General features: G+C 41.8%; 1 protein-coding gene across 7 annotated transcripts in view; it reads left to right on the top strand.

Annotated features, from left to right (window-relative positions):
• The window catches only part of Nipped-A (Transcription-associated protein Nipped-A), a 331,196-nt gene that overhangs the window by 207,047 nt on the left and 110,663 nt on the right, over nucleotides 1-13,486 (top strand). For all 7 annotated transcript variants that reach the window (XM_045738328.2, XM_045738364.2, XM_045738341.2 and 4 more), the window contains exons 21-22: nucleotides 11,937-12,104; nucleotides 12,264-12,476. In XM_045738328.2, the coding sequence (XP_045594284.1) occupies nucleotides 11,937-12,104; nucleotides 12,264-12,476 (381 nt within the window). The remainder of the gene's footprint in view (nucleotides 1-11,936; nucleotides 12,105-12,263; nucleotides 12,477-13,486) is intronic.

The raw sequence follows: 13,486 nt of genomic DNA, 5'->3' as shown, positions 1-13,486 counted from the left end.
TTATAGGGACCTGGACTTGGGGGAGTTGGTCTCTACGACTGGTGCGGTCCGTCCTCTCGGGTCCTTCCCCTGATATTCATCCTGCTATCCCCCCCTCCCTCCCCACCTGCTTCCAGCTCCCAAACGTCTGAGGATTTCGTGGTCTGAGCAGGGTTTAGTTGGTAATGAATTTCGGACAGCTTCGAAGGGCTGCCCCATTAGGGTTGAGGATGGAAGTATTTCTGCCAGTTCCTCCTACTGAGGTTTCTGGGTCCCACCAGCAGGCCCCCTTTTTTTTTTGCCTTTTCCCTGGACTCTGCCCTTTCTTTAGGGGTGGAGGGGTATGGAGGACTGCTCTGCCCCGAGTCCCGACTTGGGGGGATTCCGAGGCTGGGGAGGAGTTGATCTTATGGGCCTTGGGGCCCCCCTTTTAATCCCGCTTGGGTGTTAGTGCCCTTTTCACAGGGCTTGTTGCTGCAGGGGGAGAGGTTTTTTTTACCCCCCCCCCCCCCTTCTCTGTATAAGTATGATTTGAGTTCGGTTCTGGGTTCGGCTCCCTTGGGTTCCTTGGCCCTGTCCTTCTGAAGGTTTTCTGCCTCTCGTATCTCCCCGCGGGAGGTTTGGGAGACTCTTGCTGTATACCTCCTGCGAGACCCAGATTCCGCCTCCATTATGGATCCATCCTTATATGAGTTTGGTTCTTCTTCCCCGTATTGGGTGAGTTTGGAGGTTCCGGAATCTTCCTGGTTGGCAGACTGCCCTTCCTTTTCGTTGGGAGCATGGCATGGGTTCTGTTGGTCCTGCATGCTTGAGTGAGGGAAAAACGTCTACCTTTCTGCAGGTTTACCTGGGGGCGAGTTTGAGCACCTTAATGCATGCTTGTTCACCCCTGTGCTTTCTCGGGATGTTGGCCTTGTGCAGCTGCACGTGCAGGTTCCTTCCCTTTAGGCGTCCTTGTTGTACAGATTTGTGAACCTGTGAGCATTTGGCCACAGTCTTGCACTTCTTTTTCTCTCTCGAGCTGTCTTCTGCCTAGCTTGAGGAGGATGTGGAGGCATTGAGTGCCGGGCCTTCATCTGGTGTGCTGCCCTCGGCAGCTCGAGCATCAGTCTGTTGAAGCTGTTTGCGTCTGTTCTGAAGTTTGGGACTAATTTGACTTCCTCGGGGCTCGGTGATCAGGGTCTATTCGAACTGCTTTCCTGTGGTTCATTGTCTCCGGAGGGGGGGAGGGAAGGGGGTCTCTTCAGTTCACGGCTCTTTGGAGCTGGTTGCTTCAGTGGTAGTTCTTCTGCTGAGTTCTCGGGGTTTAGCTCTCTTCGCTATTCCCATGCTGGGAGTGTCCAATGTCCTGGCAGACGATCTGTCGTGCTTCATTCCTCTTTCCATGGAGTGGACGGTCGATGCCGCCTCCTTCCATTGGCTTTGTCAGATGTACAGGCACCTGGGGGTAGTCCTCTTCGCTTTGGCGTCGTTTTGGCGTCTTTCATTGTATGTCATGCGCCTTGACTATGAGGCTCTCGCGGAGGATGCTTTTTGGCAGGACTGGTTGCTGTGGGGGTTCCTGTACCTCTTTCCCCTGTTACGGTTGTTGCTCTGGGTTCTGGCTTAATCTTATCAGGGAAGGGTGATTCTCCTGGCCCTATGGTGGCCGCCCCAGCATTGGTTTCAAGTGCTGCTCACTTGGTGTCCGAACCCGGGAGTTTTCTGCGTTCCGCCTCTTTCAGCAGGTCATGCCAGTGAGGTACCTCGCTGGTTTTTCTTATTCTTCCACTCTGTGTCTGGTTTTTCGACACAGGTGTGTCACCATTTGTAAGATGATCAGGTGGCTTCTTTGATGGTGTCCCCCACCGGCAATCTTCGTCTCGGCAACAGTATGAAATTTCTTGGTGGTCTTTCTGCCATTTCCTTTCCCTTCGTAGGGTTTCGTGTATGTTGGTTGAAGTGAGATTGAAGAAATCAAGCGGAAATTGAAACACTCGTATCAAACTGAAGAAAGGCAGTTAAAACAGAAAGCAATTCAGGAAATAAAGAAAAATCCAAAATACTTCTTCACATATGCGAAATCAAAAGCGAAAACCACTGCCAGTATTGGACCTATTTGTACAAGTGACGGTTCATACATGGAGGATGACAAAGAAATTAGTGAAATCCTATAAAAGCAGTATGAGGACATGTTTAGCACTCCAATAAACAACATGAAAGTGGAAGATCCAGACAATTTCTTTATGCGGGATATCCAAACCCCTGTAAATATAACTGATATCAACATGAGCGTACTAGACTTTGAAAGAGAGATTGAAAACATGCCCATGCACTCTGCTCCGGGTCCAGATTCATGGAATTCGTTATTTATAAAGAAATGCAAAGTGCCAGTAGCACAGGCATTCAGTATAGTGTGGAGGAAGAGCTTGGACATGGGGGAGATACCAGATGCACTTAACACTAACATGCGCAGTTCGGGTGTGCCGCAGACTCTGATGTCATGCTCCCGACGGTGCGAGCGAGCGTGAGGTGACACCGAAATGTGTATACTAGTTTCAGTTTTCCCACCTTAATTCTCATGCTACATTGTTCGTTTTGGTATCATTGTGCTTGCAATAGAATTCCCTTCAGGAGTTTATGCATATTAAGTCCAAAAGCCCGCCGTGACTCCCCACAGCAAACCTTAATACGGCAAAGTTACGCGTGGGCGCACAAAATCAGTAAAATGTGTATATTCGTTTCAGTTTTCTCACCTTATTTCTCGTGCTACGTCATTCATTTTAGTATCATTGTATTCACAATAGAATTCTCTATAGGGATATATGCATACAGTATAAGGTCTAAAAGCCTGGCGTGACTCCCCACAGCAAAGCCTAAAGTTGGCCAAATTACCTGTGAACAAGCACCAATTGGCACACCTGCACACTAATGTATATACTCGTTAAGTTTGATAACATAAATTTTTGTGTTACGTGTTTCATTTTGGTATCAAATTGTTCGTAAAATAAAGGTGCGTATTTTAAAACTAGTCCCATAATAATAGAACAATAAATGGAATTTTAACAAATATTTTAACTTTTGGATACTCATCATCACAAAATTATTGATATATTTCCAGTGTTCTCACACCAATTTTCGTGTTACATCTTTCATTTTGGTATCAAATTGTTTGCAATATAAAGGCGCATATTTTAAAACAAGTCCCATAGTAATAGAACAATAAATGGAATTTTAGCAAATATTTTAAAGTTTGGACCACAAAAGTATTTATTATCTTTCCAGTGTTCTGACACTGACACTGGATCAATTTTCGTGTTACATCTTTCATTTTGGTGTCAAATTGTTTGCAATATAAAGGCGCGTATTTTAAAACAAGTCCCATAATAATAGAACAATAAATGGAATTTTAAGAAATATTTTAAAGTAGCAGACATAGCCCCTCTACACAAGGGAGGGAGCAAAGCATTGGCAAAGAATTACAGTATAGACCAGTTGCACTAACATCCCACATAATAGTATTTGAGAGAGTGATTAGGAGTCAAGTCACCAATTTCATGAAGACCAATGACCTTCACAACCCAGGCCAACATGGATTTCTAGCGGGAAGATCGTGCCTCTCACAGCTACTTGATCACTACGACAAAGTCACTGAGGCATTAGAAGAAAAACAGAATGCTGATGTGGTACACACAGACTTTGCAAAGGCTTTCAATAAATATGACCATGGAGTGATAGCACACAAAGTGAGGTCAATGGGAATAACCAGTAAAGTAGGACACTGGATACTCAGTTTTCTGTCAAACAGGACGCAATGAGTAACAGGCAATCATATAAAATCGAGTCCAAGCGCAGTTAAAAGCTCTGTACCTCAGGGTACAGTCCTTGCACCGCTGCTTTTCCTTATTCTCATCTCAGATATAGACAAATATACAAGTCACAGCTTCATATCATCCTTTGCAGATGACACAAAAATCAGAATGAAAATTATCTCGGCTGAAGACATTGAAAAACTTCAAGCTGATATTAACACTTTGGCGTACCCCGCGCGCCACCTCTCAATAGTGCGATATGGGACCCAGGGTGTCATGGGAGCGCGCGTAAATTCTGAAAAATGTATACTCTCTTCAACTTTGTCACCTTAATTCTCGTCCTACGAGATTAAATTTGGTATCATTGTGTTCGCAATAGAATTCTCTACAGCACTAAATGCATATAAACTCCAAAAGCCCGGCTAATTACCCGCAGCAAACAGAGAAAGTGCGAACGAGTTACCCAGGAGCGCGCAAACGCGATAAAATATTTTCACTATTTTCACTCTGGTCACCTCAATTTTTGTCCTAGGTCTTTCATTTTGGTCTCAATGGGTTCGCAATAGAATTTTCTAGAGGAACATTAGTATATAAAATAAAAAACCTGGTCACGCTCCAACCGCCGACGAGTTGAAGACGGGCCACGCGTTAGCCGCGAGTGAGCGCTCAGACGCCTTCCAGCTACACTCCCAATTCCCGCCCTTTTCAAGCCTTTCTTTCGCAATTTTCTTCCTGGAAGGGCCTTGTTCATGATCACTATCCATCGTGGAGTAAGCGTAGTTAGTTTCTAAAGCCGCAGTAAGTAATATAGCCACGGAAAATATCCGAAATGTTCACACGTTTGAGATGCGAGGGGAGGCGACATTGGTCACAACAATGGAGCGAAAACAATGGGCCCACAGCGTGTACCAAGCCGCCTGAGGGCCACGAGGCTCAACAAAGAAAATGGGAAGACATCGGCGCGCATTTTAAAACTCAGTCCCCAAAAAATCGGATAAAAACCTGATTTTTGGCGATTATTTAAAGTGGATGACGCAATGCTGCGTCATCCCCGGAATTACCGACAGTAAACGGATGACGCAATGCTGCGTCATGCCCGGGCGAAAGTGTTAATAAAGTTTTCGACTGGGCATCAGAAAATAACATGATGTTTTAACAGTGATAAATTCCAGGTACTCAGGTACTGTACTGTAAAAATGAGGACCTTAAACAGAATACAGGGTATAAAACCAACCCGTTCTCGCAAATTTAATAAGTCAATATTGACTTATTAAATATGTGCATAGGTGACATACTTAACATAATAGATACCCTTAAAAAGATTCATAGAAAACACCGACCTTACCTAACCTACTTAGTATGTTAAGATAAGCATCTTATTGCTTCGTAATTACAATTATTACCTAACCTATAATAGGTACAAGTTAAGTAATAATTGTAATTACGAAGCAATAAGATGCTTATCTTAAGATACTAACAAGGTTAGGTAAGGTCGGTGTTTTCTATGAATCTTTTTAAGGGTATCTATTATGTTTAGTATATCACCTATGCACGTAGTTAATAAGTCAATATTGACTTTACGAATTTGCGAGAACGGGTTGATAAAACACAATCAAATGTGCCCATAGTAGGAAAACAGCATGTAAAGGATTTGGGAATATTAATGTCTGACGACGTAACGTTTAGGGAGCATAACCAAGCAAATATTGCGACTTTCAAATCCAGGGATCCCATCACAATGGTTGTACTCTTCAAGTCACTTGTGTTGCCCCGTCTTGAGTACTGCTCAGTACTCACTTCCCCCTTCAGAGCAGGAGAGATTGCTGAAATAGAGGGAATACAGAGAACATATACAGCACGCATAGACGCGATAAAGCACCTAAATTATTGGGATCGTCTCAAAGCCCTCCAAATGTACTCACTAGAGAGAAGACGAGAGAGATATCAAATAATATACACCTGGAAGATACTGGAGGGCCAAGTACCAAATCTACACAGTAAAATAACAACGTACTGGAGTGAACGATATGGAAAAAAATGCAGAATAGAACCAGTGAAGAGCAGGATTGTGCCATAGGCACAATCAGAGAACACTGTATAAACATCAGAGGTCCACGGTTGTTCAACACCCTCCCAGCAAGCATAAGAAATATTGCCGGAACAACCGTGGACATTTTCAAGAGGAAACTAGATTTATTCCTCCAAGGAGTGCCGGACCAACCGGGATGTGGTGGGTATGTTGGCCTGGGGGCCGCTCCAAGCAACAGCCTAGTGGACCAAACTCTTGCAAGTCAAGCCTGGCCTCGGGCCAAGCTTGGAGAGTAGAAGAACTCCCAGAACCCCATCAACCAGGTATCAACCAGGAATGTAATGAAACATCATTTTGTGGGCGAGCCCCGAAGGCTCCCTGACATTCTCCCTCCCTCCGGTCGGTGTTCTTCATCGTTCAAGAACTGGGGTGGTGGGCTGCCAGCTCACCTGGGCCAGCAAGTTTTGGGCTCTGGTCCCCAGTAGGCTTTGAAATGCTCACAAGGGCCTGGTGGGTCTTAAAATGTGTAATTACCTAAGTGTAATTACCTAAGTGTAGTTACAGGATGAGAGCTACGCTCGTGGTGTCCCGTCTTCCCAGCACTCTTTATCATATAACGCTTTGAAACTACCGACGGCCTTGGCCTCCACCACCTTCTCCCCTAACTTGTTCCAACCGTCTACCACTCTGTTTGCGAAAGTGAATTTTCTTATATTTCTTCGGCATCTGTGTTTAGCTAGTTTATATCTATGACCTCTTGTTCTTAACGTTCCAGGTCTCAGGAAATCTTCCCTATCGATTTTATCAATTCCTGTTACTATTTTGTATGTAGTGATCATATCACCTCTTTTTCTTCTGTCTTCTAGTTTTGGCATATTTAATGCCTCTAACCTCTCCTCGTAGCTCTTACCCCTTCAGTTCTGGGAGCCACTTAGTAGCATGTCTTTGCACCTTTTCCAGTTTGTTGATGTGCTTCTTAAGATATGGGCACCACACAACTGCTGCATATTCTAGCTTTGGCCTAACAAAAGTCGTGAACAATTTCTTTAGTATATCGCCATCCATGTATTTAAAAGCAATTCTAAAGTTAGAAAGCGTGGCATAGGCTCCTCGCACAATATTCTTTATGTGGTCCTCAGGTGATAGTTTTCTATCTAGAACCACCCCTAGATCTCTTTCTTTATCAGAATTCTTTAAAGATTTCTCACATAATATATAGGTTGTGTGGGGTCTATGTTCTCCTATTCCACATTCCATAACATGGCATTTATTAACATTAAATTCCATCTGCCAAGTGGCGCTCCATGTACTTATTTTGTCCAGGTCTTCTTGAAGGGCATGACAATCATCTAAGTTTCTTATCCTTCCTATTATCTTAGCATCATCAGCAAACATGTTTATATAATTCTGTATACCAACTGGTAGATCATTTATGTAGACAATAAACATCACTGGTGCAAGAACTGAACCCTGTGGTACTCCACTTGTGACATTTCTCCAGTCCGATACATTGTCTCTGATCACAGCCCTCATTTTTCTATCAGTCAGAAAATTTTTCATCCATGTTAAAAGCGTACCTGTCACTCCACCAATATTTTCCAGTTTCCAGAACAACCTCTTATGTGGAACTCTGTCGAAAGCCTTTTTTAGGTCCAGATAGATGCAGTCAACCCAACCATCTCTTTCCTGTAATATCTCTGTTGCTCGATCATAGAAACTGAGTAAATTTGATACACAGGATCTTCCAGATCGAAAACCATACTGTCTGTCTGATATTATTTCATTTCTCTCCAGGTGTTCTACGCATTTAGTTTTAATTATTTTTTCCAATATTTTGACTATAACACTTGTCAGTGATACCGGTCTAATTAAGGGGGTCTTCCCTGCTTCCACTTTTGTAGATTGGAACTATGTTAGCCTTTTTCCACACATCAGCTACAACTCCTGTATACAGGGATGCCTGAAAAATCAGTTGAAGAGGAATGCTGAGCTCAGGTGCACATTCTCTCAGAACCCATGGTGAAACTCCATCTGGACCAACTGCTTTGTTCTTATTTAGCTCCTTGAGCATTTTTTCCACTTCGTCTCTAGACACCTCTATGTGCTCTATGTTGTTCTCTGGAATTCTTATTGTATCTGGTTCCCTGAAGATTTCATTTTGTACAAACACACTTTGGAACTTTTCGTTTAATGTTTCACACATTTCATTTTCATTTTCCGTGAATCTATTTCCCATTTTCAACCTCTGAATATTATCCTTCACCTGCAATTTGTTGTTTATGAATTTATAGAACAGACCTGGTTCTGTTTTACATTTGTCTGCAATCCCTTTTTCAAAATTTCTTTCTGCCTCTCTCCTCACTGCCGTGTAGTTGTTTCTCGCATCTTTGTATCGCTGGTATGTTTGGGGGTTCGGCCTCTTCCTGTATTGATTCCATTTTTGTGTCTTTTGGTCTCTGGCCCTCTCGCACTTTCTGTTGAACCAATCCTGTTTCCTAGTTCTGCTTCTCTGTTTTGGTATAAATTTTTTTGTGCCTTTATCACATATTTCACAAAACTTGACATACAGGCATACCTCAGAATAAGAGTTTAATCCGTTCCTGGAGACGCCTCGCCTTCCGAAAACTCGCATTCCGAAGTTAATTTCCCCATAAGAAATAAAGGGAAATGAATTAATCCGTTCCTGACTACCCCAAAAACCCCACATCAAACTAAATTTTTATACCTAATTTACCTAATTCATCTAAATAAACCTACAAAACTGTGTTCCAGTTATTACTTACCTTGCTGTCGAGTGCTGTAGGCGTATGGAAGATGGTGAGGAGGGGGGAGGAGGAGAGGAGTTACTGTTTGGAAGGGGAGTCCCCTTCCATAATCACATCACATAACCCCATGCCTTGTAACACTATGGATACCACTTCTCTTTCTAAATTTTTCAAACCAGCCCCTGCTTGCCTTAAACTCTTTCTTATCTGCATCACTCGTTGCAGGGGTATTCTTTAGAAGGTCTTCGTGCAACACCCTGGCTTTCTCACAAATAATGGCCTCCGAAACACTATCACCCCTCAACTCCTTGTCGTGTATCCAAATTAATAACAACTTTTCCACTTCTTCAAGTATTTGTGGTCTTTGTGCCGTTAATGTTCTTACTCCTTTTGCCACTTTAGCACCCATAATCTTATTTTTCTTCTTAAGTATAGTGCATATTGTTGATGTGGCTTTGTTGTACTGCCTACAAAGTTCAACAACACGTGTACCGTTCTCATGCTTCCGAATGATCTCTTGTTTCTCCTCTATTGTCATCCTCACATGAGCTTTCTGGCCTTTATCCTTACCACTGGCTTTCTTGGGACCCATGGTGAGATATATAATAACAAATTGTATAGACAAATCACCAAAAATCCAACAAAACACTGAAAATCCGCGAGAAGAATTGATGTGGGGGTAGTCACTGAGCGCGAGACAATAATACACTGAGGGGCGGCGGGGCGGAGGGGCGACAAACGTGCTAGGTCGGCTGTACGCGTATCAACAAACTCGCGTCCAAACTCGCCTCCCGAAGTAACCCTCGCCTTCTGAGACAAATTTTTGGAGTAAATACACCTCGCCTTCCGAAAACCTCGCATACAGGGACAATCGCATTCCGAGGTACCACTGTACATCTCATTTACTTCCTTGCCGAGCAACAAGTCTGTCCAATTATACTCACTAAAAAATTTTCTAAGGTTGCCATAATGTCCTCTCCTAAAGTCAGGTTTTTCTTTTGCATCGACGATCATATTTTCTTCCAGATTATAACGCATTGCATACTTTATTCCCAAAAAGACATGGTCACTTTTACCCAAGGGAGGAAGGTACTAAATGTCAAATATTTCTTCCTCTTTCCTGGTAAATATCAAATCTAGCATGGAGGGGACGTCCCCTTCCCTCATCCTCGTAGCTTGTTTAACATGTTGATACAAGAATGTTTCCAGGATGAGGTCTACAAATTTACAGGTCCAGAAATCTTCTGTTTTAGCTTCACATGCTTCCCAGTCTATGGATTTCAAGTTGAAGTCGCCGACTATCAACAGTCGTGAACTATCATTATCCGCTCTCGCTATGATCTCTCTCATTATTGTTATAAGACCTTCTCGTTTACTATCTAGCTCCTCCTTTGACCACGTGCTGCTTAGCGGTGGACTGTATGCATTTATGATCATTAGTTTATCATCCTCATGGCAGATCTCTAGTGCTATTATGTCAACTTCTTGTGGATTGGCAGTCACTTTTTCGTTCACCTTTAGGTGTTCTTTCACCAGTACAGCAACGCCACCGCCTTTCCTGATTTTTCTGTCCCGTCTCCAAATTGAGTAGCCCCTTGGGAATATGACCTCATTTAAAATAGCATCTTCAAGTTCTGTCTCTGTGAGTGCAACAATGTCTGGTGTCTGCAGCTGTATTACATCACTTAACTCCAGTATCTTTGATCTTACTTCATCTATGTTGGTGTATGCAATCTTGAGGAACTTGTTCCCCCTCTTCTTATTTTTCACTCTTTTCATTTTTCACTTTTTTTGTGTGTAGCGAACCATATGGCTTGGAACAGAGCGCCATTTAAGCCCTAATAGAAAGAGGCATTTCATTACTTTCAGTGCTAGTTTTTCATGATTCTTTCCAATATTGTTATATATTTTGTATGAGTAATCATTTATTTCAATCTATTCTCCTATTTAGATAGTAGTTTTTGTAATTATGTGTACAATAGTACAAAGGTTGATGTACTAAGCAATTAGTATAATTTTGTTCTATTCACTTTAGAGTTTGAAAACATCAAGCTAAAAAATAAACTTAAATATTCCTAAGCCTAGTATAGCACACATAAGTACTATACAGGGGCACCTCGGTTTACAAATTTAATCTGTTGCTGGAGACGGTACGTAACCCGAAAATTTGTAAACCAAAGCGAATTTCCCCATAAGAAATAAAAGGAAATGAATAATCCGTTTCTGACTCCCAAAAAAATTCACTTAAAAGTAAATTTTATATCTAATTCACCCAAATCTTCACTACAAAAGTATGTACAAGTTATTACTTACCTTTACTGATGACTCCTGTTGGCATATGGAAGACGGTGAGGAGGGAGGAGGAGGAGAGGTGTTACTGTTTGGAAGGAAAGTCCCCTTCCATTATAACATCAGGCAGTGATGACTTCTCTGGGGTACACACACTGTCACATTTTGCCTGCATACCACTAGGACCTGCTTCTGGCTCACTGCATGATTTTCTCATTGTTTTTCTTGAGGATTGTTTTTCCCTTTGTAACACTTCTCTGTAGTGAGATATCACATTGCCATTAATAAGATCAATGCATTGAATCTGGGTGATTCTTTTCATCAAAACTTTGCAGTTCTTCCCATACTGCACACATTTTCTTAATTAATGAGGAAGGGACATCCTCTACTGCCTCCTCCTCCTCCACCCCCAGAAGATTTGTTATACTGCCTAGCTAGTTCAACAACACGTGTACCATTTTCATGTTTATGAATGATCTCTTGTTTTTCCTCTATGGTTATTCTCACATGTGTTTTCTTGCCTTGAGCCTTACCACTGGCTTTCTTGGACCCATGGCAAGATATATAATAACAACTTTTATGGTCAAATAGCCAAAAATCCAAAAAAACTAAAACTAAATCCCAGCAAAGAATTCAGGCAGGATAGTCACTAGGCGGGAGGCACTGGGAAACAGTGGCACGATCGCCGTGCCACCACACGCTAGGTCGGCCATACGTGTATCAACAAACTCGTATCCCGAGGTAAAGTTCGTAACCCGATACAAAGTTTCCGAAGAAATCGGGCTCGTAACCCGAAAAGTTTGTAAGAAGGGGCATTTGTAAACTGAGGTACCACTGTATTAGATCTCAGATAGCATCTATTAAGCCTAAGAAGGTTAGATTAGGTTAGTTTAGTTTGTCTTTGAAACCTTAATAAAAAATTATTTCCGTTTTGTCCAAATTCAACAGTACCAATTTCTACTTTCTGATTGCGTTGTATGTCGGTATATATACTATGGTCCTCATCATCACAAAAGTATTACTTAAACAGGAGGATGGGCTGTTTATTTTGATCTTCAAATTAATTTGGTGCTTATCTAACAGATTAACTTGTACCGTGGATATTTAGCAATCTGCCATCCAGAAGAAGAACACTTAAAACTTGTAGAGAAATTAGTGGAAGCAGCTACTGTCTTGTGTATACGTGAATGGAAGAGGCTTCCACATATTGTCTCTCACATCCACCTTCCATATTTACAAGCAGCTCAGCAGGTATGGTAATATTAGAACTCTCCTTTGTTTTTTCTTGTACTTAATAGCTGACATTATATTAATTAATAAGTGATCATTATTTTGTTATAAAATTGTAGTATGGCTATATTCAGATTTTCACTGGTTTTATTGTAAATATGCAAATTTAAATATCAACAGGTGATGGAGCTTCAGGAAGCTTGCCAGATACACCAGGGCCTGGTGCACGGCCGTACAAACTCATTACATGACATGAAAGCTATAGTGAAAACATGGAGAAATCGTCTACCAGTTATTGCTGATGATCTGTCTCACTGGTCAGATATCTTTACATGGCGCCAACATCACTATCAGTTCATTGTTAATCATTACACGGATTCTGGTGAAAATCAGGTGAGATTTTCTTTTATTGTCAAATCTTAACACTTTCGCGCTCTCGGCGCTCAAAAAAAATCAATACCCTAGATGCTTTCGGCACTTCGCGCCCCTACGCGTAAGACCGAAAAAGTGTACACTCTTTTGACTGTCCTGACAATAATTGAAGGCGCACGTATTTAAATTTGGTATCACTGTGTTCGCAATGAAATTGTCTATAAGAGCATACCTATAAAATGCCGCCCAAGCATAAGGAGTATCAACACCAAATAAAAAACTATGCAGATCACTCGACGAGAGCGCCAAACAGCAACAAAATGTTTCCACTCTCTTAATGGTTGCGAAGCCTACAGTTGTCCTACATCGCTAATTTTGGTATCGTTGGAATCGCAATAAAATTCTCTACACGGACATATGCATATGAATGTTTAATATAGGTAATTGCCCACCCGCAAGAGTGTGGGAAGTGGAGAGTAGTTAGCCGCGAGCGCACTGGCGAAAACACAGGGGGGAAATCATGCTTTTTTATACCAATGTGTTCGCAATAAAATTTTCTATAAGATGAAATGTATATCATTTGTACAAAGCATGTGTAAGAGAAGCGCCAAATATAGAACCACGTCGCTCAGTATGCGTTCGCGGCAGAAACGAACGCATTGTTTTCGTTCGTTTGATGTTTGTCATGTTTATACTTGTTGAAACATTTTATAATTTGTATGACAGTGATCGCAGTAAAATTCCCTACACAGACATATACATAACACATACAAATATTTCCCACGTGTTGGATATATCAACGGCTAAAGGGAACCCACTGCCACACGCCCACCACACCCAGAGCCACACCTGCCACACCCCCAAACATACTTTGTGTTTTTTTTTTTACTCATAGAAGTTTATGTGATATAATATTCATTCTGGTACCAAAAAATTCGCAAATAAATTCTCTACAAAACGTATATAATATAACTTCTTATAGATGATAAAAAATTCCAAATAGGTGTACTTACCCTGTCTATGTTGATTGA

This window comes from Procambarus clarkii, chromosome 55 (genome assembly GCF_040958095.1).
Source record: "Procambarus clarkii isolate CNS0578487 chromosome 55, FALCON_Pclarkii_2.0, whole genome shotgun sequence".
Taxonomy (NCBI): Eukaryota; Metazoa; Arthropoda; class Malacostraca; order Decapoda; family Cambaridae; genus Procambarus; species Procambarus clarkii.
This window is presented reverse-complemented; position numbering and strand designations above follow the sequence as displayed.